The 27,875-nt window shown below is 52.6% G+C and overlaps 9 protein-coding genes across 9 annotated transcripts; all 9 read right to left on the bottom strand.

The window, feature by feature from the left end:
* Positions 1 to 74: 74 nt before the first annotated feature.
* Positions 75 to 2,147, bottom strand: VTJ04DRAFT_10337 (uncharacterized protein; the record flags this gene model as incomplete). Its single annotated transcript, XM_069358065.1, has 8 exons — positions 75 to 190; positions 271 to 314; positions 630 to 878; positions 1,028 to 1,075; positions 1,279 to 1,522; positions 1,586 to 1,629; positions 1,682 to 1,846; positions 1,960 to 2,147. The coding sequence occupies 8 exons, from the start codon at positions 2,145 to 2,147 to the stop codon at positions 75 to 77; spliced, it is 1,098 nt and encodes a 365-aa protein (XP_069215071.1).
* Positions 2,148 to 2,758: 611 nt separating this feature from the next.
* VTJ04DRAFT_10336 (uncharacterized protein) lies at positions 2,759 to 3,665 on the bottom strand (the record flags this gene model as incomplete). Its single annotated transcript, XM_069358064.1, has 4 exons — positions 2,759 to 3,057; positions 3,130 to 3,173; positions 3,233 to 3,430; positions 3,490 to 3,665. 4 exons carry the CDS (start codon positions 3,663 to 3,665, stop codon positions 2,759 to 2,761), a joined length of 717 nt encoding a protein of 238 aa, XP_069215070.1.
* A 333-nt stretch (positions 3,666 to 3,998) lies between these two features.
* On the bottom strand, positions 3,999 to 4,888 carry VTJ04DRAFT_10335 (uncharacterized protein; the record flags this gene model as incomplete). Its single annotated transcript, XM_069358063.1, has 4 exons — positions 3,999 to 4,264; positions 4,332 to 4,375; positions 4,457 to 4,627; positions 4,695 to 4,888. 4 exons carry the CDS (start codon positions 4,886 to 4,888, stop codon positions 3,999 to 4,001), a joined length of 675 nt encoding a protein of 224 aa, XP_069215069.1.
* An 810-nt stretch (positions 4,889 to 5,698) lies between these two features.
* VTJ04DRAFT_10334 (uncharacterized protein) lies at positions 5,699 to 7,230 on the bottom strand (the record flags this gene model as incomplete). Its single annotated transcript, XM_069358062.1, has 4 exons — positions 5,699 to 6,380; positions 6,437 to 6,620; positions 6,694 to 6,737; positions 7,061 to 7,230. The coding sequence occupies 4 exons, from the start codon at positions 7,228 to 7,230 to the stop codon at positions 5,699 to 5,701; spliced, it is 1,080 nt and encodes a 359-aa protein (XP_069215068.1).
* A 594-nt stretch (positions 7,231 to 7,824) lies between these two features.
* On the bottom strand, positions 7,825 to 9,949 carry VTJ04DRAFT_10333 (uncharacterized protein; the record flags this gene model as incomplete). The annotated part of the gene is made up of 6 exons (XM_069358061.1): positions 7,825 to 8,141; positions 8,199 to 8,242; positions 8,329 to 8,490; positions 8,967 to 9,270; positions 9,329 to 9,390; positions 9,777 to 9,949. 6 exons carry the CDS (start codon positions 9,947 to 9,949, stop codon positions 7,825 to 7,827), a joined length of 1,062 nt encoding a protein of 353 aa, XP_069215067.1.
* A 1,049-nt stretch (positions 9,950 to 10,998) lies between these two features.
* On the bottom strand, positions 10,999 to 12,714 carry VTJ04DRAFT_10332 (uncharacterized protein; the record flags this gene model as incomplete). The annotated part of the gene is made up of 3 exons (XM_069358060.1): positions 10,999 to 11,118; positions 11,178 to 11,396; positions 11,458 to 12,714. The coding sequence occupies 3 exons, from the start codon at positions 12,712 to 12,714 to the stop codon at positions 10,999 to 11,001; spliced, it is 1,596 nt and encodes a 531-aa protein (XP_069215066.1).
* Positions 12,715 to 18,468: 5,754 nt separating this feature from the next.
* VTJ04DRAFT_10331 (uncharacterized protein) lies at positions 18,469 to 19,019 on the bottom strand (the record flags this gene model as incomplete). The annotated part of the gene is made up of 2 exons (XM_069358059.1): positions 18,469 to 18,822; positions 18,879 to 19,019. 2 exons carry the CDS (start codon positions 19,017 to 19,019, stop codon positions 18,469 to 18,471), a joined length of 495 nt encoding a protein of 164 aa, XP_069215065.1.
* A 3,746-nt stretch (positions 19,020 to 22,765) lies between these two features.
* On the bottom strand, positions 22,766 to 23,658 carry VTJ04DRAFT_10330 (uncharacterized protein; the record flags this gene model as incomplete). The annotated part of the gene is made up of 4 exons (XM_069358058.1): positions 22,766 to 23,061; positions 23,135 to 23,178; positions 23,255 to 23,351; positions 23,475 to 23,658. The coding sequence occupies 4 exons, from the start codon at positions 23,656 to 23,658 to the stop codon at positions 22,766 to 22,768; spliced, it is 621 nt and encodes a 206-aa protein (XP_069215064.1).
* A 773-nt stretch (positions 23,659 to 24,431) lies between these two features.
* On the bottom strand, positions 24,432 to 27,810 carry VTJ04DRAFT_10329 (uncharacterized protein; the record flags this gene model as incomplete). Its single annotated transcript, XM_069358056.1, has 10 exons — positions 24,432 to 24,469; positions 24,552 to 24,595; positions 24,694 to 24,891; positions 24,955 to 25,023; positions 25,712 to 25,814; positions 25,890 to 25,933; positions 26,098 to 26,299; positions 26,362 to 26,492; positions 27,505 to 27,687; positions 27,761 to 27,810. The coding sequence occupies 10 exons, from the start codon at positions 27,808 to 27,810 to the stop codon at positions 24,432 to 24,434; spliced, it is 1,062 nt and encodes a 353-aa protein (XP_069215063.1).
* Positions 27,811 to 27,875: the final 65 nt, after the last annotated feature.

Raw genomic sequence — 27,875 nt, 5'->3', positions numbered from 1 at the left:
AACCCCCAGAGGTGGTCAATGAACTCATCAAGGCTGTTCTATGAGAACCACTTGGGCTCGGCCCAGACGTCATCTTACGGCGGGCGCCTGATCACAAGACCCCGAAGGTTCGGCACAAGTGGCTGAATAGCCTCAATGTCGTTTGGGCATTGCCACTGATCGGCCTGGCGTGTGCCCTCCGTGACATAGCCTGTCAGTTTCCGTTCATGTTCGCAGGACATTTATGGTTGAGGAGGAAAAGATAGGTGTCTCTGAGAACTTCAGGCTTACCAATGTGCTGGGCCAACTCGGCGTTGCGACCGATCTCCCGAAACCTGATATTGAGGTCAGCGCCTCTACCTGTGGCCAGAGATCAGTGGAAGACACACCACCAGGCTGCCCCAACGCGTTTGACGTTGTGGGGGGTCGTCCCAGGGAATGTTCTGATCGAACGAGTTGAAGATAAACCTGTTCTTAGCGTAAAACAGGTATGTTGTCTCCGCAGAAATGACCTTGTTAACTCGCAACAGACCTAGGTCTGCGTTGTCGTATTCTTTGTCGCGATGTACCGCCCTCCTCCCCCTCATCGTCAATACTCGTTCATTGCTTCGGCGTGTTGACTCTCACCGGGTAACTTCACTTGGAGATACTCCGTCCGGTCGATACGGGTCAGGTCATAGACCGTGAGGCGGATTTCCACCAGGAGGTCCGTGAAAGACTTTCCCTGAGAGACGGGAGTACCGGATGGCTTCATGGTTCCAATGGCATGGCAGCTGATTTGTCGCTGGTCGTTCGGAGTGATGGCCGAAAGTTTGGCTTGGCGAGAGAGAACAGCCAGCCCGCCATTCTGAGAGATGGGGTCTTCAGCGTGGCCACTCCGAAGAGTCTCGTCCCATTTCCTTGAACCTTAGGACCGTCGATTCAGAGCGGACCAGTTGAATCTAAAGACTTGAAAGGTGCTCATAAAACGTGATTTTCCTCTGTCCAGTCAACCCGAAGCATACCGTCCATTCCTCCCAGTCCGTCTCGACATGGGATGTCAACTCACCTTGAATATATCCCTTGGTTCTTGTCGTCCACCTTCTTGAACTGACCCCTAGTTTTGATAGTGCAGGGTGTGTCACAGCGTTCAGTGCACCTCCGCGGTAAACAATTTCCCATGGCTTCCCAGATCTATTCCAGGTCTTCGAGAAATGCAGAGGGCGTACGCCTGTTTGAAGATCCCGTACTAAGTGCCACTGCCTGTTGAACACCTCTCTGCCCGTCATCCACAAGCCTGAGCTACGTTCCATACCCTACTCCTTGTTCAGAACAACGACCGTGACCTCCTCTACATGCCAATACGGCGTGTCCACCAGATCGTACAGCCGATCAAGGTAGTCGTGAAAGTCATGTCGGAAGAAAAACCTGTCGGCCCATAGCTCGTCGTACGGGCTAACCGTGATCACAAATGTTCGGAGGTTGGGTACAAGTGGCGCCATGCGCTCAACATCTCTGAGGCATTGGAACCAACGCTCGATTTGAGAGCCATCGGTGGTATATTCTAAACGTGTTTCCTTGTTAGCGGCATATCTGTTCCTGGCGGATACGAGAGATCTGGACTTACCAATGTGTCGGATCAACTTGGCGTAGTGGCCAATCTTCCAAAGCCTGATCGTGCGGTCAGCAGATCTCTAAAAACGACGAGCAGAGGACTACAAACCACCAATCTGCTCCCTCGAAGCGGACGTGATGATGTTTGTAGACCTCAGTCTTCGAGACCACGAGGACATCTCCTGGTTCGTTGTGCGCCGTATATACGTCGTACGAGTCAAGAAGGAACTTGTTTCTGGTGTAAAACAAGTGTCCTGCTTCCGCAGCGATAACCCTGTTCACTTGGAGCAAGCCCAGGTTTGGAATCGTGTAGTCTTCATAGTTATATACTGCGCTAACTCTTTCATTGTTAGCACTCCTCCATGAGATTGGAAGGGTGGCTTTTACCTGTTAAGCTCATATGGCGACACTCCGCCTTCTCTCAGCAACGCGTGCTCATAGATCATCAGCTGGATTTCGACTGGAAGGTCCATGAACGACCTGGGTTTTGCCAGCGGACGACCGGGAGGCGGCATGTCTGTGTTGGACCTGGCCTCGGGGTGGGATCCAATGTGATGCGAGTCGGTCGTAGTCATGACTTGCAACTTGTTGCTATGGTGGGAGCTGGTCTGTTAATGGTCACTCGCAGTTATGGCTGAGAAGCTTGTTGTTGGGGTGAAAGTGAGCAGCTCGTTTCGCTATCTGCAAGGCGCGTTCCTAAGGGTAGTGACCCCCGAGCCATCTTTTTGAACCTTAGGATCGCCGCTGCGATGAGGGCACGTGGAACCATGAGACTTTAACCTAAACCCTGAACTTAAAGACGACGGTGCGAGGTGAGCATCAGGCACGACTCCCCTCCAAGGGCCACCCTCCCAGGGTTCTCAGCTCCCTTTCTATCATTTCGGACTGGTAACAGCCTGGCGTGTCAGCTCTCCTTTTGTGCAGGCCATTTGTAAATATATAAGAAGTGTCATTTCCAGTTCACCGGGATGTTGACGACGTTCACTAATCTTCGTTATCAAGTCTCGTCCCAAGCCTTGATATGCAGAAGCCCAAGATACTCCACTTCCTCAATGTCCCAGAAGGATGGCCAATGCGAGCGCGTGTTGGAGAGTTACGTCTCAGACACAACGCCACATCCTGTCCCACGCCTCTTGATGATAGTACTCTCCTCCCTCCCAGCCAAACCACAGGACACCTACACATGCTAGAGCACTGCCAGCTTCACCTCCTCCACACCCTTGTATGCCTTGCCCGCCACTCTGCGCAGCCGACGGATGAAACGGTCGAACTCCTCTTGAGGGAGGTTCGGTTCAAGCGGGCCGCCCCCCAACCAGATGGTAAGCACAAACAGTGGGCCGTTGCCGTGGATCTGGTGGTGGCTGTCGTACGGACGGTACGTGATGACCATGGAGCGCAGGTTAGGCACAAGTGGGCGAAGGTTCTCAATGTCGTACACCGCTTGTTTGCGCGCTGCCGAAATATGATAGTTGTACGCTTGGTATTCTACAGTGTCTTCGTGGTTAGTGGGACACATGTACCCGGTGAAACCTGAATGTTACGAAGCATGGGGCTCACCAATGCGCCTAATCAAGCTAGCGTTGGGTCCGATGGACTGGAGCCTGGTGACGATGTCAGCGTGGCTTGGGTGATTAGTCGACCTGAAGAGACGGGGACGGACCAGGTGAGCACCGTGCTCCGGATCCTGGATACATAGAAGTTGTCTGGTCCAGGCCAATGTACGTAGCTCGATCGAAAATGAAACGTGTTGGTGGCGTAGAACTCGTAGGCAGCCTCCACAGCGATGGCCTTGTTGACTCGCAACAAACTTAGATCAGGCTTCGGGTGGCGTAGTGATGCGCCGAGCACTTGGTCGATACTGTCCTTGCCTGTCAGTGCCCGTTCATCAGCTGCTGTTAAAGAGAGGTGGCATCCTACAATGTAGGCCCAGATGCAGTGGGAAACACCCCGCCCGGTACGTGCAAGACGAGCCTGTAGATGATCACCCGGACTTCGACCGGGAGGTCCAGGAAGTACTTGAACTGAGCAGTGGGAGAACCTGCGGGCTGCAGGGTTCCGACTGAGTCGGAGTCTTGTTGGTCGGTCGGAGCCATTGCTGACAAAAGTTGGTGTTCATGAGAGAAATAGGTTGCTTCCAGGTTGATTGTCCCGTGGAAAACGGTGCGAGACATGGTTAGGTTTTGCTGGTCACCGCCCGCTGCATTCGGTCCCCGCCCTTTGAACCCAAAAGATGCTGGGTCGAGATTGACACCGGGAAAACACCCCCCCACAGCAGCTTGCCTTGTTTGTGTTCTTGTTTTCTTTGCTTTGCTTTCGCTTTCTTTCACCCTTGACATCTGTCACCATTGTGCTGATGTTTGAACCCAACGCCCTGCCATCAAACTTCCACCTCCTCTGAAGACGTCGGATTTCAGAGGACTTTATGATCAAGGAATCGTGAAATCCTCCTCCAGCTTTACAAACTCCAGCCCGCTCAGCCTGTGTTTGATGGCTGCATTCAGCCCGCTCAACAAGAGATCTTCGTATGGCCGCGTGATAACCTCCTCCCGAGGAGGGCATTTGTCCGGATCAAAGTGGTCGGGGTTGTACCGGATCACAAGTCGGCGCAGGCTTGGCATTACCACTAGTATTTCTGCAAGGAATTCCACCTGGTGCTCGATGTCCTTAGGGTATACTATCCCGATATTATACTCTGGTTCCCGTTGTTCGCGCGACGGTGAGCACATCCATCCAGAGCACCAAGATCAGCGACAACTTACCGAAATCCCGGATATGGGCCCTGTTACGTTCGCGTGTCCAGATCCTGGCGGAGAATGAGATGACAATGGTCAGGATTGATGGAACTCATTTTCGATTGCCGCTTGTTGGAAGTTGTCACACAAACCAGAGGTAAAACAGGGCATATTTTGGGCGTTTGCCGTCCCTTGGCCACGACGACCACGCTTCAAACGTATTAATGGAGTAAAACCGTGCAGCCGCCTCAGCCCTGATTTGCTTGTTCACACTCAGCAGGCTGAGATCTGGTCGGCAATGTTCACCAGACACTGGATGTCTCCTGGTCAGGACGTCGTCAGAAGTTCTGCTGCTGTCAAAGGCCAGGCACGTTCAAACACCAAACTTACCCTGGGGTATAACATTTCCCTGGAACCTTCAACACCAAATCATATATCATGACCCGGACTTCCGGCGGCAGTGAGAGGAAGTACTTGAATTCGGGAGTTGTGGTTTCAGGCTCGGCAGTTGGCTCGGGAGGAGAGGATGTCTCCTCGGGGTTGCCATTGGGCGGGTCTTTTTGGTCAGCAGCCTCATCAGACATCCCGGCAAGGATTCAGAGTGTTGTAAGAGCGATTGGATGTTCTTCGAGTCTGTTTGGAAGGAGAGTGAGGCGGGAATATGGTGTCAAAAATGCGGCTCCAATTTTCCCGAGGGATCCGGCGCCGACAGGCATCTGAGGCTTGGCTCGGCTCCACCAATGCCTCACGGCATCCACATCACCTCCGCCCAGCCACAAAGTTAAATTCAACGTCAGTCGCTCCTCACAATGGAAGTTAGTCACCTTCCGGAGGTCCCTTCACAGTGGACAGAGATATACTTATTTATTTCTCCTACTCCGCCATGCCCTTGGTCAGGGCTCGTCGGTCCTTCTTCGGCTAGTATACAGGAAAACCGTGCCTGTGGGCCGGGTGAAAAAACCTGTAACCCTTCTTTAGAACCACAGATATAGGAATCCAAAAAGCTACAAAAGAAAAGGAAAAGAGTGGCTAGGCCGGTGCTAGCCCGGATCCTCCCCTAAGCCTAGGTCTAGCCTTACGGCTAGCCTATACTCTGGGAGCCTCCCCGACTGTAGAAGCCAGTTCACCACCCCCTTTGCAAGCCTCCGGGCTCTGGCGCCCCTGCCACGCAGGACGTAGTAGAGGTCCAGGCGGGTCCGAATCACCCGAGGCTCCCAGGGTCTAGGCCTTGGGGGGGTGCTGGCACCAAACCACCAAGTGCTCCACGGTTTCCTCGCCCTGTCCACAGGCGCAGTGGGGGGTGTTGACCCCTAGGACTTTAGCCCTGAAAAGGAAGCCCCTAAGGCCTACTACCCCTGCCCTCGCCTGGGTGAGTATGGAGCTTTGAGCCTTGGTTAGGCCCTGGTGGCGAGCAAGGGCCCTATCAGTGAATAGGAAATCGGGGGGGGGTCCCAGTCGGTCGGCCTCCCAGGCCGCCTGCCCTGTGCCTGAATCCTTTGTTTCCACCGCTGTTCCCAGGCCTCTCGTAGCGCCTCCTCCGCCGGCCTGCCCCTAGTCCACCGGGCTACCTCCAAAGCCCTTTTCTCGACCTCTGTGGGCTCCTGTGGCCCCTGGGCCCTTTGGGCGCCCCTCCTACCTCTGGGCTTCCTGAACCTCCTGTAGAGCCTAGCACAGGCGTTGGCAATGATCTCTGCAGGCTTCATGCCCCCTGGTAGGTCTGGCTGCTGGATTCGCTTCTCAAAGTCCGCGAGTCGCTTGTTGAGGTAGAGGTCTAAAGGGGGAACCCATGCCTCGGTTTCTAAGGTATAGGTGGGTGTGGCCCTGTAGGCCCCTGTGACCACGCGCAGATTGCGGTTCTGGGCCCTGCTTAGGCTCTGGGAGATGCCCTGTGGCCTGCCTCCTGGGGGGGTAGGTGCGTGGAAGCTGGAGGCGCCGTAGGCGATGGCATTACGTATGCACTTGGTATACACCTCCCGGGCTCGAATTAGGCCCGGACCCGGACAGAGATATGATAATTCTACATCAATGTTCCCCTCGTCGCGATCAAACAAGTACAATACTCGTACCACCGAAACTCTGCACGATAACCCCTGTTAGATGCAGCGATCAGCGACCAAAGCCGCGTCCTCCACATCCTTGTAATGTTCATCCAGGGATCAATGAAACGAATATGTTCCTCTTCGGCGCCCCACGACTCGAACATCATTGGGTTGTAGACTACCCGCATGCTGTGGAGGTTTGGCACCTGAGGTCTCAGTTCCATGATCCGACTGGCATACCCCTCTTCCTCTCCAACAGGGTGAAGCGGCCGGTATTCTGGAAATGAGGATGGTCCGCAGCGATCAGCGATGTGTACGGTCACATCAAAAATCTATGGATGGGAGCATACCAATTCGTGTCACGGACAGCGCATTCCTGCCGATCTTCGCAACCCTGGATTGGGATCTGTCAATGCCTGGTACCACGAAGTGAGCGGAGGGAATTGGAAGTACCACTCCAGGATGGGATTGGGATAATATATGCCAGACTCAGAAGGATGTGATTCGGTTTATAATGCCAGCGCTTCGAAATGGAACGTGGCCATGCTATAAAATCGATGGGTCGCCTCCCTCGAAATCTGCCTGTTAACGAGGAAGAGGCCAAACCCGCGGGGCCGTGGCAGCCACCGCCTATTTCAGGCAGTGACCCATTTGTTCCTGGAAAGATGAGTTTAGGAAGCGAACAACGTCGATTTTGGGCTGTCGTCGGCCACTTACTTGAAGGGGGTGCTGATCACCTTCATTGGCAGGTCGAGCGCGAGGTCATAGACCATCACGCGAATCTCCGGTGGGACAGAAAGGAAGTACTTGAACTCAGCGATGCTGGCGTCGCCATCCCGTGCTAACTGTAACGCCTTCTTATCACCGTTGGTCTCTGCGCCTGCCATCTTTGAGGTGTTCACACTTGGCGGCTTCGGTTGCTGACGACAGATCGGGGTTCTTTGGTGATGCAGTTCGGAAATGCGAGAAACTCGTCAAATGCCGGTATTAATGCAGAAAGTGACCTGATCGGTCTTCACTTGGACAACAGGTCCTGAAACCCAAGGGCAAGTGGGACAGCAGAAGTACAGTCGAACATAATGAGCGCATCGTAACAGGTTGTATGGGTCTGGGTGTACAAACCCAAGACGGATGATGGGATGAATAAAAGTGTCTGATCTATAGTCTCCCGTATAGGTCACTAACAGTTTAGGCTGTGTGGAGGCGCTATGCGGTGTATGGCCTCTTGATCGTCCCATAGAGCGGTGCGAGTCGTCCATGATCCTCCGTTTTCATTGATTCGTCAACATCATGCGCACCGGACGAAACCCGTACCCGTCCCTATGCGGTCCGACAAGGTAATTCTCATGGACCAACGATGGTATTGGAAGAGAAGCAGCCCGTGTGACGCGGCAATCGTGTAGCAGTGGAGCTCCTGCAGAGACATCATTTGTTGTTCGTCGGGGGAAACACGGTCACCTCTTCGAGAGTTACCCCTGAATCTACAGGATCGCAGATCCTGAGAGGTGAAGATCATAGCTCAAAATTTGAACCTCAATAGACTGAACCAGACGAGGCATTCCAATAAGCCAGTACCCGTCGATGTTGAAGTCTACATCTGGGAAAATGTCTTCCACGATCCCCCAGAGGTAATCAGTGAAGTCATCACGATCTTCTTCCTCAATCAAGTAAGCCGCCTCCCAGGTCACCACGCAGTAGACCTGGAGACTACGCAGGTTTGGGGCAAATCCCCCCAGTCTTCTCAGTTCGGAAATGACTCCGCCAAGGCCAGGCAGATGAGGAATAGTGAGATCATAGACTATGCCATGGAAGATTAGCTACTCCATTTTAACCAGGATGGAAGGACAGATCTCACAAAGCAATCGGATAGACAAGCAGTTTTGACCAATGGATGCCACCCTGGTTCCTCGCTGGTCAATTAACTGTCTTGAGACCAAGGAACGCCATTGCCATCAGCAAAAGCGTAGGAGGGCGCCTAAGCTCACCATGCCACAGGATCAGCCCACCGTCGATCAGGAGGCGTCTCACAGTGGTACACCGAACTCAAAGCGATGTCGTTGATGGAATAAAACCGGTGGAGGGATTCTGTTGAGACTTGTTTGTTGACAAGGAAGAGACCCATGTTGGGCCGCCACAAGGTGTGGCCCCTGATTTATCAAGGATAACCGATCAGTGCTCGATGTTGAGGGCAAGGTAGGTCAGGAGAACAACATGGACGGGCTGACATACGACTGATAGCCCGGTTTGGGGATATCCAACTGCCCCGCATATAACAGAATGTCGTAAATCATTACCCGGATTTCGGCCGTGAGCGAGAGGAACGGAAAGGTGGTTGATGGCGCATCGGGGTCTGGCTGTGTTGCTGTGCGAGGAGATAGAGAGGATTGTTGGGTCGACATATCATGAGCACCACGCGGCTGAATGTAGGTTTGTGTGTTTGTGATGATCTCATCAGAGTTTGAGAGTGGTTTGCAACAAACGGACCTTGCTTGCGGATGGAGAATCGGTCGACCGTGGATGCTTGAGGCAACCAGGGACGCGGCAACGACTGCCTGAGGAAAGAGCATCCTGATGATTCACCTAGATACATGAAGCCTTGACTCCCCGGCAGCAAGGCAATAACAGGATAAGGTTAAGCGGCAAGGTCTCCAGTTTGTCGTCGCCCTCTAGCTCCGCTTCCTGCAGATTCCCATACCGATCATCCAGAACCTTGCGCATAGTACGGATGAATTGACCAAGCTGCTCGGAGGTAATCCTGGGACGCATTCGTGGGTGATAGCACGACCAGTCGAAGTTCTCTCCCGCAAAGGTTTTCCAAGGATTGTAGAGTACCACTAAGCTGTGGAGATTCGGAACAAGAGGGCGGAGATCGACAAGGTGCATCGCATACGCGTCAAAGTCCTCGTGCGTCAGGAACATGCGGTACTCTAGACCCAGACATGTTGCTGTGTTAACGACTGTTCTCGCTTTGATATCGGAAAGAACCAACGCATGGCAACCTGCCGAGGCGGGCAAGGGACTGAGCATTGCGGCCGATCCTCTCGACACTAGTTGGTGACAGGTTAGTAACAGTTCATGCTTTGATGCAGCGGATAATACCCGGGACTCTTATCTCGGCATACCATGCGACTAGTTGGCACCGAGAGGGATAGTTATGAAACATGTCGTGCCCCAGGGGAAGGGACTCAACACAGAACTTGTTCATGTTGTAGAACTGATGGGTAGCTTCAGTGCTAATTTGCTTGTTCACGCGGAATACACCGAGCCCCGCAGGTGCTTGAGTCCAGTTCCGTAACCGGATGGGGTCATTCTCTTCCCGTGCGTCGCCCTAAGAGATAACCCTTGGTTAATTCATTAGCAAGCCATCTTGATGAATGATGGAGAAATATTGAGCCAGAAGATCCCATTCTTGGTGTTCGGGCCGGGAAGGTACCTATGCTGGTCGGTGACAACCGCCATGGGGAGATCCAACGCGAAGTCGTAAATTTTGAGGCGAACTTCGGCAGGCAGAGAGAGGAAGAAATACTTCAACTGCGCAGGGGTGGAGCCCTTGTCGTTGACCTTTTGAACACCGGCGTTTGAGTCGCTGGCCTTGTTGGTGGTCATTTTCGATGTGTTGCTGTGAGATGGGTTCTTGGTGAGGCGACACGGTTGGGAAGTCGGTGAGGTTATCATTTTGGATGTGTTTGAGCGAGGTGAGTTTTGGGGGGAGACGAGGCAGTGGGGAGATCGAGGAGGTCAAATGGAAAATCGGCGGAAATTTGAGAAAATGCTCTCGCAGGTTGCTGTAGGACTTAAGGCTTCACTGGACATGCCCACCCAAGACGACCTCAACGGAAGAGCTCATGCCAGAACACAATTCATTTGCGGAAAGTTCTATTTTAACACTAGTATCTTCCCTGGTTGTTACCTTACAAACGAGCCGCTCCAAGTTTTCATCGACGTACCTAGGGCTCTGATGGAGATTGACTCATTCTACTGCACCAGCTGCCAAGACACGCTTCGACAGTGTTCCTCATGTAGCAACAGGAATTCTGCCCTCTGGCCTGCCAATGACTTAGGTAAAGGGCACTCTTCGTAGGCGTCATCTTTTTTTCCGGCTCTCAACGAGTTACAGACCCCACGTGAGATACCTCATAGTTGCCCAACCGAATTGCCAAACCCCGTAGCCAACGGAGCTGACTCAGTAATACGGGACCAGTTGGGCAGTCTCCAGGTCATTGTACTCCTTGCCAAGCTTGATGTGTTGTTGTGAAGAGTTTGGGGGGTTGGGGGGTTTAGGGGGTTTGAGGAAAGAGGACCCTGCAGCTTGATCCATTCTTCCGGCATCAACAGGACGCTTGGTTCGGAACCAAGGTCGACGGCAGGCACTTCGCAGAGAAACTAGGTTAACGGACGATGACAATGGCCATTGGCCTGGTATGTTCTGCTTCGCAATTCCCATCCCTACCTGTAGATACGCATTGTGATGCTGACTGACATCGTCCTCCGTGGACTCATGGAGAAGGAAGCGACAGGTATTAGTAAGGTTTCGTGCTGCCCTTGGTTGAATTAAAATGAGATGGTTGCCTGACAATACCAGAGGTCTACCCAAAGCTACCGACCCGGAAACCGCGTAGGAACAAATCCAACCCAAAACACAACGGATGACACATCTACTCCCAGTACCGGCGCCATTCGTTGTCCGCCAGCCGAATCTCGTCTTCGGCCTGCGCAGCCTGAAGCTTGAGCCTGGCGGCTTCGTTGTTGAGCTGTGTTGTTTGGCTGAAGTCGGGCTGCCGGGTACGAATCTGTCAGGGGCGACAACAATTTGCGGCTCTCGAAGGGCACTCACCACTCCGCTGGGTCTGACCCAGGTGTTCGCATCGAGCTGATATCCTCCACCGACTCCGGCAACCGCGATGTTGTTGGCTGCCTGGTTTGCGGCAACGCTCATGGATGTCGTGGCGAGAGACTCTTGCAGTCGAGCTTGCTGTCGCAACTGGTTCGCCTTCTGCTGGGCTTGTGTCCTCCTCATCTGGAGTTCGCGTTCTTTCCCTCGTCGCTCACTCACCTAGATCATGCCTTGTCAGTGCGTCGGAGAAGCTAGAAGTTCTGCCATGTGAGCAACTTACCTTCTGCCGGAGATATTCCACGTTGTTAGCAGCGGCTGCTTCGCACCACACCTGGCGCATTCGCTCGGAGTAGAGCTGACAAGTGAAGCCAGAGTGCACAAGAGCAGCGTTGCCATCAAAGTACATCGCCAACACAACACCGCGCTCAGCATCCGGCCTGATGACCTCAGCATAACACTGCTCGCAGACGGTAAACTCCCAGACTCCCTGCATCGTGTGGCACCGAAGGTTGGTCGACGGCCAGTTCCTCGGGCACAATCCGTTTGGTGGGGGAGGCTGCGACAACATGACACCACCTCCCTGCTGAATTCCTGCAAACGTGCCCCTCGGTTGTGGCGGATTCTTCCTCAACCAATCCACCAACTTGCCCAAGTCCGGCCGGCCCGACTTCGACGCGTCCTTGCCGCACGACCCAGCAACCTTGAGTATCTCAGCCGTCCTAACATCATCATACCAATCGGACGGCACGATCCCGCAACACAATCCTCCAGGCGGAGGCGCCATCGGCGGCGCGGGTACCCAAGCCTGCGCAAGGGCCGGCCAGGTCGCCTGCATCATGATCACGCATTCCGCGCAGACGCGCCAGTCGGGGATCGGCGTCGTGCCGGTATGGATATCCCACACCGTGTACCACCCTCTTGGTTGTGACGGGTCAACCCGCGGCAGCTCTTGCTCTTCACCCTGTACCCCGGCGTTCGGGCACGGCCCGTCAGCGGCACGCAGCGATGCGACTCGCGCTAGGATTGTGATATCATGGCCCGGGTTCATCATCAGCAGCAGCGTGCCAACCACACGGACCCAGTACCGAGACAGGTCGCATCGGATCGGCGTCGACGGGTGCGGGAGCGCGTTGGGGAGCGTGTTGCGGCGGACAAAGGACGAGGCGTACGGCGTGAGGCGGACGAGTGCGTTGTAGCAGTCGGGACAGAGGAAGAAGTTGGGGAAGTACGCGTTGTGAGGGGCGGCGAGGCCGTACCAGTCGGTTTGGCCGGGTTGGGGGTGTTGGCGGGGACAGCGATGTGTCCAGTTGGCAAGCATGCCGGTCGGGTCCATCAGCGCGAGCAGCATGCCGTCGACGGAGTTCATGCTGCCGAGTCCCGAGAGACCGAAGGCGCTTCGGAGGTTCAGGCCGGTCAGAGAGCCGGACGTGGATCCGGCGCCGGCACCAGCAGGGGCTCCGTAGCCATATGCGCCTTGGTTCGCGGCGGCAGCGGCGTTTTCGAGTTCTTTGGCAACGCCTTTGAGGAACTTGCGCATTTTGTTTTGAGAGCTCAGACGAAGAACGATATCCACAATGAAGAGCAAAAGAAATGAGTGTCAGGATGAAAGGTGACATTTATCTTGCAGCCCGATGCCCCTTTCCACGGCCCCTCATCAGGTCCATCCCACCCGCGGTTCTTCAACCCATCCCGAGACCGTCTTATCGCGCTAACAACGTAACTGCGGTCAGACACCCAGCCATTGGGCTCACTGCTGGGCGGTCCGATGATGAAGTGCCTGACATGGTCTCCATCGTTCAAAATGCCCATCGGGACGATTCATCCGGCGCTAGTTATGGCTCAGCTTGGTGGAACTTGTGTCAGCCGGGCTAACCGAAACCGACGATGGGGTTCTTGAAGGCAAGGCCGATTCTGACACCGATATCTCCGACTTGTTGGTCCTGGACCAGTCGTATCTGGATCCGAGATACCCATCCTGATCCCCCACAAGCAGCGACACGTCTGCGATCTGGAGGTCGCGTTACCGTCTTGAGCGGCGGCGTCCGGGTGTGGCGCGCCAAGACTTTGTAGAAGAGCCGCATGAGCTTGTCTCGGGAGTCTGCGGCGATAAGGCTGAGCCAAGACATGGGTGGGCGGAATAACCCTAACCCTTACAACGTCGCTCCACCTCCTCCCATGACTCCAGGACAGCCCCCGACCACTTCGTGGAAGGGATGCACTCATTATGGGGATATTTAACGACTCCGTGGTGTATAGTGACACTTTGCTTCTCAAGCTTTGTTACCATCAAGTCGTTCAAAATCCTGAGTCACCGAAACTGATGGACTTCCTTTTCTCCCTGCCATCGCGTTCGCCGTCATGAGTCACTGTCCCGCAAACAATACCTTGCTGTGGTGAATATTGCTTGGTTGTGGTTTGCCGAATTGAGAGGGAACATCAGAATGAATAGCCATGAACTAGAGACAACTGACGATGTTTCCGCTCTCCCAACGAACAACCCGCTTGACATCACATGGCATGCTCTAACCGGTGACAGGACAAATGACGGCCACCTTACACGAAACCCTGTACGAATGTGAATCGTGGTCTTAATCAAATGAGTCACTTAATCGTGTCCATAAGAGTTTTGCTTGCATCTTGGATACAGACAAACAGGAAGAACCATTTGGGGTTTGCTGTCAGCAGTGGAAGGATATCGAGAGCCTCTCCCCTCAGCCTGATGGTCTCCATGGACATAACAAGTTGTCTCTGTAAACATCCCACGAGTACAGACCTTGTTTTGGGCCTGCCCTCTGGATGCCTTCCTGGCTTTTAGCCTCAGGGTCACCAACACCTGCACCCCCTGAAGGTTGCCCGGGTAACCACCACTATATAAACATCCGCAGCTGACAACCGGCATTACCAGCATGTTTTGGACAGCCCACGGCGGACATTGGCCCTGGACCTTGAATAACATCACAGATAATGAATACCCACGACCATGTGCCTCCCTGTTGCAGATCGCAGGTCTGTCGGTGCAGGGGAAGTTATACGTTGCAACGACAACCAAGACGGGATTACTCGGAGGTTTCTGGTACTGGCATATACCTCCTTATCCAGATAGAATTATTGCCATGAGAAGTTGAGTTGTCATTGCCGGTCCGATGGACAAATTCCCGAGTCCCATAACGCGCGTATGGTGTACTGGTGACGCGCCAGCGTGCCGGACACCACCACAATGGAGTTTCAGTGTCAAGTGTGGGCAATATCCATGGCCTTCACTGCTTGAATACACTCTGGATCTTACAACTGTGGTGTTTCGGGATTGATGACGACCGTGGATGGATGGCTGCTGACCTGCGAGACGGCGCTGTCCAAAACTCTGTCTGCCCCGTGAATCTGGTTTGGGACAGCCCGTCGCCCACGGCCATCCTGTGACAGCCAGGTCACGGGGGACTGCTGGTCGTCAGAGCTGCACATGGGGCTTCGTTCTTCAAACGTGCACAAGGTCGTAGGGCCTGAGTGCTGGGCTGTTGTGCGGGACTGGTCTGTAGGTGCGCCGATGTTTATGTGTGCGGAACCCTTTTTTGTTCGGGGTCGCGGAAAAACTCAAGTTAAGGTTTAGGTTGGGTGCGAAATGTCGATGAGAGAAGAACACGGAATTCTCGCGGTGCTGCGCACAAAGTGTATAGAGAAAACTAAAGCAACTTTGATCTTTCCTTTCGCACCTTTCCTCCCATCGCTGACCGATTCCTCCCTCCTCGAAAACCGCACCTTTACACCTGCAAGAATCCCCCTCACATCTCACATATCCCAAGACAACGCATTCTCCCAAAGAAGAAACAAACATCAAGATGAGGTAAGAACATTCCATTGTTCTTTTTTATTTTGCACCAGCGCAGGTCATGCCCTAGCCCCAGCGCCTCACCCGCGGCGGTCGGCTGGCCCAAAGTCGGTTCTCAAAAGGCGCCAATCGTCCCAACCTGTTCACCGCGCCCTGTCTATCGACCGCTCAGCAATCCTTTTGGCTTGTCTCTTCCTTCGTCCTTTACTATCTTCTTTCCATTAGGGACTTACTGTCGCTGGACTCATGGCCAAACGATATGTTAGTAGACTGGCATTAAAGGACGACAGTTGGAATATAGAAAACAGAAACGGTGATTTCGGCACGAGTCCGAAGGAAACCCGGTGGAACTCGGTGGACAGCTGGGAGAAACCTCTGTATCCGAACAACATATGGGATGTATGAATGGTTCTTTCTTTTCTTCCCAAAACAAAACCCAAAAAGAAAAGAAAAACGAAAAAAAAAAAAAAAAAAAAAGAAAAGGAGAGAGAGAAAGAGCGCCGCCACGCACGCCTAACCGGTTCATTCCGTTTCTGCTGATCAACGCACTTTTGGAGAAAGGCTAACTCGAGCGTCACAGTGCCGACAGGCGAGTCACGATCACATATTATAGCGATGTTCTGCATTTTGAGGAGAGTATGTTGCTCAGGATCCCTCTGCTTCCGATACCCTCGAGTTGTTTGCAACAACATGCAGCTAACCAGCCCGCGTCAGACAATGCCTTGAATGTTTCCAATGCAGATCAGGCTGGGCATATGATAGATTATTTCATCAGCCGTCGCATGCACTGGGAGACATTGTATTGCGAGGCATCGGTCAAGGCCTTTTGGTCAAGGGTTGGTACTAGGCGCGAGGCCTGGTATCTGGCAATCGTCGATGAGATTCTGATGCGCGGTCAGTACCCGTATAACAACGACAGATCAGGTTTATATACCGACGCTTGCCTGTATACATCGTGCTGACGAACTCCGTCGTGTAGTTCGCGGCGCTGCCCTCGCGGGCCTTAGCGGTTGAATGGATCTCAGCCCAAGATGACTTTTCCGAGAGAGTACATTGCAAATGCGCCTGCCTGTCCCGCCCACCGCTCACGGTTACTCAGTTGCTGACCAAAGCACCTGACAGTCTTAACCGCAGCTTTATGGGAGCGACATCTCGGTGGGAGGGGCATGCGGGGCTTCCGAGGCAGGGCACCGGATCGATAACAAGGGGGTAAATAATATTTCGGAACGGCAAAGGGTTATTCCAGGTCCTGGATCAAACAGCTTGTCAACGCATGAAGTTGGCAAGCTGCATTTCAGGATCCGGGAAACTGTGGGGACTTGCATATCTTGGACCCCAATCCAAATCCAACCACCATGATAACAGCTTTCGGAACGTTCTCCGTGTTTGCCATATCTCAGAATGTGTTGATGAATGAGAGCAACTTTGATGTCAATGTTTAAATTCCAGCCTCCTTACTTCTGGGTCTCATATACGAGATGAGGGCAAATATACCGATTCTTCATACGTTCGGAAGAGAAAGATGCCTGTCTGTTCTCCAATGCTCACGTGTGATGTCGACTCTTCTCCTGGAATGCTTCTCATGGTTGGGTTGCTCACGAGCACATTGAATAGTGCAAGACGGATCATAATCACGACGTGACCGTGGGCTGGTTGCCTGGACGGCGGTTCAGGGTTGAACTGAGCCTATATTTGCACAAAGGAAGACGGAAGGGCGTGGGAGCACAGATAAGCTTTTGGGCTCGTTCCGGCAGAATCAGGGAGGCCTGGCAGCTCGCGATCTTGAAACAGATAGAGGATCGCAGTGAGTATTGCTTCCCGATTTCTTCCGTGTCCTGTGCAAGATGATATGGATACTGACAAGAACCCTGGATGTCAGTGAGTGCTGCGGCTCTGGCCGGGATCTTTGGAGGACGTTGAGAAGAACGCGATGGCCCCGCAGCCGAAGGACGGACAATGGGAGTCGGTAATATGCGTTCCCCTGGTTGTGGACGGAGACGCCAGCCTCGTATGGGGATACGGTGAAAAGCAGGGCTCTCAAATGACCGACAAACCGGGCTAAACTAAGCAGTCATGATTCAGAGGCAACAAACGTCTAGACCTTCTGGTCAAAATGAAAGAATCACGCAGTCTGTCATACTTGTCAGCATTGTGTGTGGTAGTGGCGGTTGTTGATTGAATGGAAGGTTCAAGACGCTAGGGTCTGAAAGTGAGAGTGTTTACACGGCCCAGTGCGCTCTAGTCCACATGACCAAGAACTACCCCCCCAACTAACAAAGTCAAAAGGGAAATCCAGGATTCACAGCTCCTATATCGTATACCGCCCCATGGTCGATAACTACCGAGGCCTTTTATACCGCCACCCCACTTTATCCCGAGCGCACCGCAAGCGTCCAGGTCTGGGCGAAGTGAACAGCAACGTCCTGGTTTCATGGCGGCTTGGAGCCTCTAAGCCCGATATATAGTTAACCACCTTGCCAGCCAGGAGTTTGATGATGGGAGATCTTCCACGAACCATTCTGCAGAGCCTTTTGGGCAGGCATTCTGGGAACCGTGGGGACCGGTCGTATAATGGTGTCGTAGAGGAAGTTTGGGCCAGGGGTATGAGATACTCACCTTCGCCACGTAAGTGTACGATATTGATCCTTTACGAAGGATTGATTGTCTCTGTGATGCTGACAGAACCCATTGGCATTAGTCCACAGAGCGGTCCTCTTTGATGTCTCTGTCGGATTGGACATGTGGGGATCCTAAAGAAGCTCTGTAGCATGAGATCCGATTGGGAATCAGCGTGGAAGACGCCTTCGTGAATTAGGGAAGCTTTGACAGGTCGATAATGGGAAGACTCTGGAACGAATGGAGATGGGAATGTTGTACCAACCCCTAGGTAACCCGCACAACATGTCGGGAGATGGGTAGACTGCGCCATCTTTCCTCGACAATGTCCAATGCCTCATGCGAAATTTTTGTGGTCCTGCTTCCGATCGGTCAGTGGAAGTTCGGCTGTTTGTGATGCTCATGAGTGAACTGCACGTGTTCGCGGAGAAATTCAAGCCTAGCATTACACTGGTTATGGGTTTCGAGGCTGAGACCTGAGCAGGTGGCAGGTATATGGCAGGGAATCAGGCGTTCCCCAAAGGTCTTCGGGCTCCTGTGCGAATCTCCAGGTTGGATCTTTGAAAAAACAATTCTGAGGGCAACGCTTGAGGTGCTGCGTGCGGGAATGTCTTGTGGGACGTCAAGAGCAGGGTATTGAGCCGAGCGGGTGGACAGTTGTGTAGGATGGACAGCGACAGTCCTCCCTTACAAGTCAGAACAGCGTAGAGGACAGAGCACAACACAGAGAACGTCAACGAATGCTTGAAACAATGAGTGGTGAAGAATCATATTAAAAACATGTACAGAAGTGGGTATTAACTCAAAACCTCCTCCACCACGAAGCCACCCCCTTTTGCTCCCTCTTCAACCTTAGTTCGTCGGGGTGACGGCGGTGATGGTGAACTTGGCGCACCTCTGGCCGTTGGGGTCGACGGTGACGATGGCCCGGCTGTCGTGGCCGCTCAGGCAAGCGGTGTGGCCGTTTGCGACGATCTGGCCGGTGCCGATGTCGAAGCGGACGAAGAGCAGATCCTTGCGGTTGCAGTCCTCAGCGCGGAAGGTGCCCTGGTTGTAGGCAATGCAGGCAGTCTTGCCGACGAGATCCGGGCGGAAAGGCTGCTGCCACGGGCGCTGGATGATGAGCACGTCGGTGCCCAGGATCCGGCCGGGTGTGACCTGCCGGTCGGAGTGGGTCCAGGCGCAAGCAGCATTAACGATGATGCCCTGGTGAAGCAGTTAGTGACCAGTTCGAGACAGTCGGAGGAGAGAAAACAGCTTACCTCGTTGGTGAAGGTCAGGCACTCGTTGTTGGGAACACCGCCAATCTCCTTGAAGACAAGAGTGTTGGGGCCGCGGACGGGGGACTGAGCGGCAGCCGTCGCGACGGCACCGAGGAAAGCGAGGACACCGGGGAACTTCATTTTGATTGATTGATTGACGGTTTGGCGGTTCCGCGAGCTGTCTTGTTGCTGGCTTGTCTGGCTGAGGACTGAGGGCTGGATGATCCCGAAGTCGAGGATGAACCCGTTCGACGGTGGTGTTTAAGTACATTTTCCCAAGGTCTCTGATATCATCTCGACCCATGGCAATATAGACGCAAAAATAGCATGTTGATGGTAACGAGAGCACGCGCATGAAGGTGTAGAGTTGGATTCATCATACCATTATTTTCCGAGTATGGGACCGTACGACCCAAGGAAGTAGTCGAGTTGCAAAACTACAACCTACGCTGAGCTGTCAAGGAAACCGTTTTGGTTCCAAATGTGACCGTGAAAGCCCAAATCAGTATGTGAGCCTCGCTACCAAGTCCGGGGCCCCGAGATGTTTACCCGGAATAGGGTGATGTTCTATCCGGGATGCGACCCTGGCCCCTGTGTTAGTTGACCTTATCCACTTTGATAGCGCTACACACTTGCCCGAACCAGGCATCGGAATCAACCATCTTCCGTAAACCATACACGGAGTTCATGACCATAGCTGCCGACAGACGGAGCAGCGGACAGTTCCTGGGAACAACATGGTGATGAACAGTCGTGCATGCATGTGCCGAGGAAACCCGCGGATGCCGACGTAGGGCGAAGGGCCGGTGTTACATACCAGATGCAAGGCACGGCGCATGAGATTTAGCCACTCGCTGGTCTGGTTCTCATGTGCAGACTTGCAAGCGAGCAGATTACTGCAATGGACTCACGCTAGTGGTGCACTACGTGAGGGAACTGCCTGTTGGAGTTCGTCTGGCCATAGCTGTGACAATGAAAGCCATGGCCACTGTCATCTTCGAACCATCTACACGCGAGCTCTGTCTCTTCCGATTAGTGTTCTTGTTTCCTGCATAGGTCAGCTCACAGTTGACCCACAGTTCCCAGCAATTTCGGAATACTGTAGTACATGCTCAGCACATTATTAATACCCATATCATAAAATCATTCCTAATGAGACTTACCTTAACAACCGGGTCTCTGGAGTTTTCCGCTAGCCTTATGACCACCTAGTTCTGTCGGCACCATAGTCCAGATGCCTATGGCTGAAGCACGTGCTAAGCGAAGGACGACGCCAGCCCCAAGGTCAGAATAAGGCTGGAACCGAATCATCCATCATGCAAGTAAGCCAAGCGAAGCAACGCTTCCACTCTATATGCTAAAGCGCTTCGACGGCAGTTCCCCGTAACGCTGGCAGGGCCTCGCTTGGAAAACAACATGCAGATTCTTCGCTTGGTCCCCCGTGGCAAGATGGTTGCCATGCCTAGGAGAGTAGAAAGGCTCCAACTTCACATGCCAACCATACCTAACGTAGGAACATGGCCTCATGTCCCAATGCTCATCCCTTCGGTGGTCTTAGACTCGCCGTGATCACCCTGCTGGCCCACGTACAGGAGGGGCAAGGGCTTAGGTCGACGGCGTGCATGCCGGTCGAAAAGTCTTACCTCCCTTATTTTCCGCTTGTCAGTATGGTGCGTTGACAGCCATCTCTCCAAGGACAGTCCACTCATAGAGTCTCCCTCATCCACGCAAGACACTTCAGCCCACCAGCTGAGTGTCAAGTCCTTACCATTCGCGTTCCCCAGTCCATGGAACTGGTACCCGAGACAGAAGTTTACTTTTGAGCGCCACTGGGACGGAAGAACGTTGCACTTGTGCCGCTGTGGGCCCTAGGGAGGACCGCTCACGCCGTAGCTGCGGGGGCACCGGACGACTGATGACGCAGATGTCGATAGGAGAGCTGGGAAGGGCATGCTGCGTATTCGTTGTCTGCGGGAGGCAATCGCTTGGCACACAGTTACCAAGGAAATGGTTCTGGGTCAACTCATGAGCCGTTGGACACCTCTTTGCGGTGGGTCTGGTGGTTAGAGGTTTATAGCGCTTGATAAACGAGTGCTTTATGTTCACTTGAATCTCAAAACAAAAGGCAATTTTGAGGTGTTCTGAAGGCAGTAGCCAGAAGAAGACGTACAATATTACTCAGACACTCATGAAAAAGGAAACGTTGACACATAGAAACACAAGGCGCATCAAACCAGGAAAATCCGGCGTTCATTTAATCATAGGTAGTATTGGGGCTCCGTCCAATACCACAGCCCATATATCCAGTTACAAAAGGTCTTATGGCTTGAGCCTGCCGCTCCAGCAACCAGACACTTCTACATCCTATTCTGTCTGCCCAGAGACAAGTGTTAAAAGCGAAACCAAAGACCTCCGTCGCTCCAATCCGTGTGGGCTCTGTCATGTCCACTGCTCTCCATGTTGCTCATATATCATCTGGTAGAACGCACTCTGTGTGATACTGGTCAAAGGATGTCACACTCCGCGGATCTTAGTCTTCTCCAGGTTTCGAAGAGACCGCTCTGCAATAACCCGGATCCGTTTCCGCAGCCACTTGAGATCCTCCCATCGGAATGCAGGATCTTGACGATAATACCAGCCAGTTCTTCCCCAACACCTTTTCATACGACTCTCGCCGTGGCTGTTTTACCAAACATTTTCTTCTCATATGTGACAATGAGATTTCGTAACTGGGGTGCCTTTCTAAAAAGCAGAGTGAAGATGGCCGGAAGACTTTTGAATTCAGCAGGGGTCGGGTCGTCATCGATTCAGCACTCTGCAACAAGAATATTTATTGAATAAGCAGTCTGAAATGCTTCAGACCCAAAGCTGAGAGGCCGGCCTACCAATGTAACGAAGGAGCAAGGCATTCGGTCCCATCTTTCGGAGCCTGCTTGCACGATAATTAGTGTCTAAGCAATGTTGTCAAAGAGCTTTTATAGCAATACATAGAGCAGTTAACGTATTCATAGTTTCACATGATGTGACACACATACCGCTCGATCACTGTCAAAGGTGCGTTCTCACCATCCAAGATGAAGATGGAAAAGCGGAACCTGTTGACTCCGTAGAACTCTCTTGCTGCTTCAGCAGAAATAACCTTGTTTGCTCGGAATAAAGCCAGGTCCACAGTAGGTAGGTCGCCAAGATAAAACCTATAAGATGGCAATGACCCCGAGAGTATGACTTGAGCCTGTTCATGTTTTCTAGCGGTGTATCTTTCAGGTCAATGTGTCTGGGAAGTTTTATACGTACCAGTATCGATAGTCAGCCGGAATCAGGGGCTTATGGAATCTAAGAATAAGATGGTAAATTTTGATTCGAAATTCAGGAGGCAGCTCGAGGAAGCACTCGAAGCAGTGAGGTTGAGTGGTCTGCAAGACTTCGCTGGGATTGCCCTCAGCAACGTTGTTCGTCCGCTTTCGCTTCGGCATTCTGAGGAGAGACCACCGCGTGGGACTGGAAGTGGTGGCAAGTATGGATGGAGAAATCAGGCATGTAGGTGATCCTGATCAGTCAAGATGGACTCAACACACCATTCCTAGCGAGCTCTTATATCGGTTCGGAAGTTCAAAGACCTGACTCTCGACTAAGATGCTGCCTCATCGTCAGGGCATTGTCCCTTTCATCCCCATCATCTTGGCAGCAACACGAGGACGGGCCTGCATCAAAGGCATTGTCCTCCCTTGTGAAAGGCACATAGCCTCCGCTTCACAGTTGTCAACTGGTAACCACCCGAGTCCTAGTCCGAGACAGCCTGGAAATCACAAATGGTACTGGATTCCTATCTCATGCTGCGGTTCGGCAACTTCGTGCCCCCTTCATACATTTCGTGTTTCTCATCCCGCTTAGGTCAAATCACCAATGATCCGTGCCACCAACCTTCTGTCACCATCGCTCCTTGCGCACACTGACCTTCTCCAGCTTCCGAGACACGTCTTTACAACGTCACGGACCTCCTTACGGAGCCACTTCAAATCGTCCGGTTTGAAGCGGGTATCAGTGTCATCGCCAAAACCGAACATATAGGCGGTGTAGATAAAGTGGAGGCGTCGTAAGTTTGGGGCGAGTTCACAGGCCTTGAGTAGGTTCACGGGAATATCCTTGAACTGATCACGCGTGATAGCACCACAAAGTCCGATCTCTTTTAAACCAACGGATTAGTAAATCAGTGCCCGGGCCAGAACTGTTAACGCTTTAGTAACTTGGAGACTTACCAATGTGGCGAATGAAGTGTGCATTGTTTCCAATCGAATGGAGCCTGATTTGAGGATCAGCTTTGAACCAAACGGCTGACGTGGCTTGGGGTCAATTTTAACCCCAGTTGCTGGACGTACCATTCAACGAGGCGTGTGCCCATATCCTTCTTGTTGAACGTAATGGAAGCCAGAATTTCGAATTTGTTAATGGCGTAGAATTGGCGCCTCGATTCAGCTGAAATTAGCTTGTTCACTCGGAAGAGCCCGAGCTGAAGCCCAGGTTTTTTCCAACGTAGCTGCCTGAAGTTGAGGTGAATAGATTAATTAGCTCTTTGCCCATGCTTGGTTTTGATAGAACTGGCGCCTAGCACGAGGGTGGGTAAGTCTGACCAAGCGTCACCCGGGCGCAGGGTGTCTCGGGGCCACTGGAGAACGTAGTTGTAAATCATGACTCGAATCTCGGCCGGAAGGGCCAGAAAGTGCTCGAAACGCGGAGGTTCGGTGACCTCTGCGGTTTTGGTCGACCGCTTTCTCTTGGGCATTGTGAGAGGCGAAGAGGTGATGATGGTCGCTCGGTGTGTATTGAGACTGGAATGCGTGGATAATAGAGTGAATGGTTTGAAAGTTTAAAAGGTGAAGAAGCGATCGAGATGGCAGGTGTGGAGGGGAAAGTGAGAAGAGCGAATGGCCTTTGGACAAATTCGCTCGACCGGAAAGAGTTTTCGAAACACCCATTACGCCGAGTCTCAAGACTGGGGGTCAAATTGTCAGTGGGTAGCTGCTTAATGACACCTGAGGTAGGCCGCCGGGCGACGGAACTTCTATCAACCCCCTGGTAAACAACATGCGATCACATACCGCGGTTATACCTCAAGTGAAAGCAATATGCTATTTTAACCACGCGAGTTCTCCGCTCCCGCCTTGCCAGGACTCAGAAGTGTAGGTCTCTGAGCGTCCCATAGTCTGCCTGGATGGTATTTCACCGGACATCAACGCATCATCCATAAGTTGAGTCTTTTCAGTCATAATCATCCAGTCTCAGTCGTCAAAGAATTACATCAAGAGCCACCGGGTCCGACTTGTACTGGTGTATGATACGCTTAATGCCCTTAGACTTGTTGAGAGCCTCGAACTTAGCTCCCTTGAAGTATTTTTGAGCTTCAAGCAGCTTTTCAAGCAAGCTGTAGCACTCCTGAATGTGCGCCATCCCCGTGACTATCCGCGTTCGTACTTCAAATTCGACTGAGGAATATCAATGTAGACATGGCGTATATTTGGTACGAGCGGTGAGAGCTCAGTAAGGCCGTAGGCAGTGTTATTTATATCCATGTAATAGAAGCGTTCGATCGTTCGCTCCATGGGTTAGCCGGGCTTTGTTAGTGTACTCCTACATGCACTGACTGTTAAAAGATGGGGGGTTGGAAATCATGCATACTGATTGTCCGGATGAAGAGTGCGTTGGAGCCGAGATTCTCAAACCTGTTGTCAGGACTTAGCAGCTGAGAAATATGCAAGCTCCACTATACTGTCACCGGCATCATCTCAACTCGTGCAATTCCTTCAGGGCTTTTGCTTACCACTTCGTCACGGGAGGCTCAAGGTCAGGGTCTTGGTACCATTCCTGACAATCGGTCCAGTAATCATTGCCGAGTGTATGAGCCGGGATCAAGAATGTATTGATGCTGTAGTACTGACGTGCTGCCTCAGCCCCGACGAGTTTATTGACTCGGAGCAGAGCCAGCTCATTCTTAGGGCGAGGCTGGAAGAGGCGCACACTAAAACCGGTCAGCTGGACCATAATTGCGGACTCACGGTAGCTTCATGGCAAGAGACCCTACACTGGCATCGTCTCATGGTAGAGATAAGGAGGAACCTCAACCTGCAGGACCAGATTGTAGATCAGGATCCTGACCTCAGCTGGGAGACAAAGGAAGTACTTGAATTTCGGAGTGGGCGGCGTTGAGTCAGCCATGATATGTTGAGGTCCTGTGGGGCTCCGGTTATTCTGAACACCAAATCATATGGAGGAAGATGCAAACACAAGGAATATGAGGTTGAAGATCAGTTTGAAGCTTGATGTTGTGGCGGAGCATGGGGGATTTCACCCAAGGTTCGGCCGTGGCTTAGCTGGATGGCTGGGAGGGGACTGTGCGGCTGAGCGAGGGGTCGATTATGAATGATGCAAGCTGATGTCCCACTCATCCGTCCTCGAGCTCAGCCCTCATCACGGCCACCTCCCAGGATAATGAGTCAGAGGTAATGTTGACTTGACTACTTGTTTCTATCCATCTCTCCAACTACCCATGCTTGTCCAAGGCAATTCGCCTCTTCTATGAAGAAGTATGCGAGGACGATTGACATCTTCAGCTCGCCCCGAAACTCCCTCATGGATGCCTGCGGCCTACAATGACCACCTCTTCTGGGATGCCGTACTTGGTAGCTTTATTCACTCCCTCGGAGTCTCCTATCTTGATTTCCACTCCATGGAAATGACTTCGCAGATCAAGAAGCCGCTTGAGAAACCCAAAACAAAGTTCCAGTGAAACCCGGTTGAAGTCGTACCGGGCCATGAAATCGAAATGATGATGGTCATACCAAAAACAGATACGCTGGAGGTTGGGGACTAGGGGGCTAATCTCTGAAAGACCTTGAAAAACCATGTCTATGCCCTCAAGTAAGACGGCGTCAACAATGATACCTAGGCGTTGACAAGGTTTGTCAGTCCCAGGCCTAGATCAGGTAATAAGGGCTGAACAGGTCGGATATGACCTACTCAGTGTCCTTATCGAAGCGGCATTGCGGCCACATCTTTGGAACCTAAGGCAGTGATGCACGGAGTACGAAAGGTCAGTTGCTGTTTAGAAGTTAAGACAGGTAGGCCCACGATTAATGAGGGTTGCCATGAGGGGACAGGAACGAACGGCCAACACGAAGCATCATTTTCAACGACTTTTGGATGTGTAAATTTATGGATCACTTACCAATGAAAGACTGGTGTGACAGTAGTCCCAGGCCAGCGTAACTGATATTCGTGACGGAAATGCGAGCCAAACGCGGAGATTCGAAACGCGAAGGTGTTGATGCTATAGAACTGATGCGCAGCCTCCGCCCATATTTGCTTGTTCGTATGCAGCAAAGCAAGAGTGTTACGCGGCTGACGCTCAAAGATGTTTATTTTGTGGCCTGTTGCTTGAGTTCTGGATTAACATTCCATGCAGCACACTCTCTAATACGTATGTACATACGATGCCAGGGATCGTAGGCGCGAAGTACGAGATTGTAGATTTTTATTCGAATCTCCACTGGTAGGTTCAGGAAGTATTCGAACTTTGGGAACGTAGGCTCGCAGTTGGCCATGCCCTTTGTCCTCAAATGCCTGGGTCCCTGCAGTGTCGTAGATCAAGAGCCACGAATCGACAGAAAGAACAGGCCGGTTACCGGTGGCAGGGGGCTGAGTACGCTGGGGAATGTTTTCCGTGGGATGGACGAACGAGCAAACTTGTTGTCCTGTTTCAAGGCCCTCAACATAGAGAGCTCGTCAGGACCGGTGTAAGCGACGGAAGACGTGATGTGATGCGGTTGGGGAGAGGAACCAACCCAAGCTTGCCAAGGGCCGGCACCGCCAAGACAACGGTGCCTGAGGCAAGAGGTATGGTTGCCTGAGGTGAATGCCCCTCATCCTTCTGCTTTTGTTTTCGACTTGTCTCTCGGACTTGACCAACTCCGGGGTTTGTCTACAAGCCCAATGTGGTACATTCACCTGCACTTCACATGAAAGTCAGTCTGCCCCAACCAACATCATATGGCTTTGTTTACAAGTCGAGATACTAGCCTTCACCATCCATCAAATCCCATCAACTGCTAGCGTCATGCTTCCGTCCCAGCTAGAAGAGGTGGTAATGGAGAGTCAACTTCTCTAAGCCAAGCAGGGATAGTCGTAATAACCTATTCTATTCAGCAGGCCCTTTTCGCCTCGATGTCTTGGTGAACTCGGCCCTGGTTCCCCCATCAGAATTCAGCTCCCCAATGCCTTAAAACCAACCAGCCGTTCCCGTCTATTTGTATTCCTGGGCGGTGCTCCCACCCTTATCGGTTATTCCGCAAGGTTGCGACACGAGACACCTCTTGACCCTGCGGGATTAGAACCCCTCCTTCTCGTCTACGTCTATTACCTCAACGCTACCCCTGAGGCCACCCAGCATCTCTTCAACTAGGTCCGGCATCCAGAGGCTATGTCTCTCCGACCCCTCTGGCACCGGGGCTGTGGGATACAGGACACTTCTGGGGGAGTCATCTTGCCCTAGGTGGTAGAGAATGCTGATTCAACGCAGGGTGAGGGGATGGTCCTCTTCCCACCTAAGCAGCACATTCTGAATAGCCGTACTCACCATCGTAGCATCTCACATCGTTTGATTGCGTATTGCCTGTCGAGACCGTCATCCAGGAAGGACGTAGAGAAGGCGAACATATTTGTGCTGTAAAAGTTATGGGCAGCTTCGCGCTCAATGACCTTGTTCACTCGGAGGAGCGACCTGTCGAGAGCAAAGGGTTGAGGACCTTGGCACCACACGCTGTTAAAAGACCAATGGAGTCAGTATGCTTGAACGATGGGACCCAGGCCTGCTTTAACGGATGGCGACTTACCGAGGGGGGAAGACTGAGGACTTAGCTGTGAGGACCAAGGAGTAGATCATGGTCCGAATCTCCGGTGGCAAGTGAGAGAGATAGTCGGGACCATCCCCCTGCCTGACCGTCGTCG

The sequence above is a fragment of the Mycothermus thermophilus genome, assembly GCF_041956435.1.
Source record: "Mycothermus thermophilus strain CBS 625.91 unplaced genomic scaffold VTJ04scaffold_7, whole genome shotgun sequence".
Classification (NCBI taxonomy): Eukaryota; Fungi; Ascomycota; class Sordariomycetes; order Sordariales; family Chaetomiaceae; genus Mycothermus; species Mycothermus thermophilus.
Note: the sequence above shows the minus strand (reverse complement) of the source record. Positions and strands in the feature narration are given on the sequence as shown.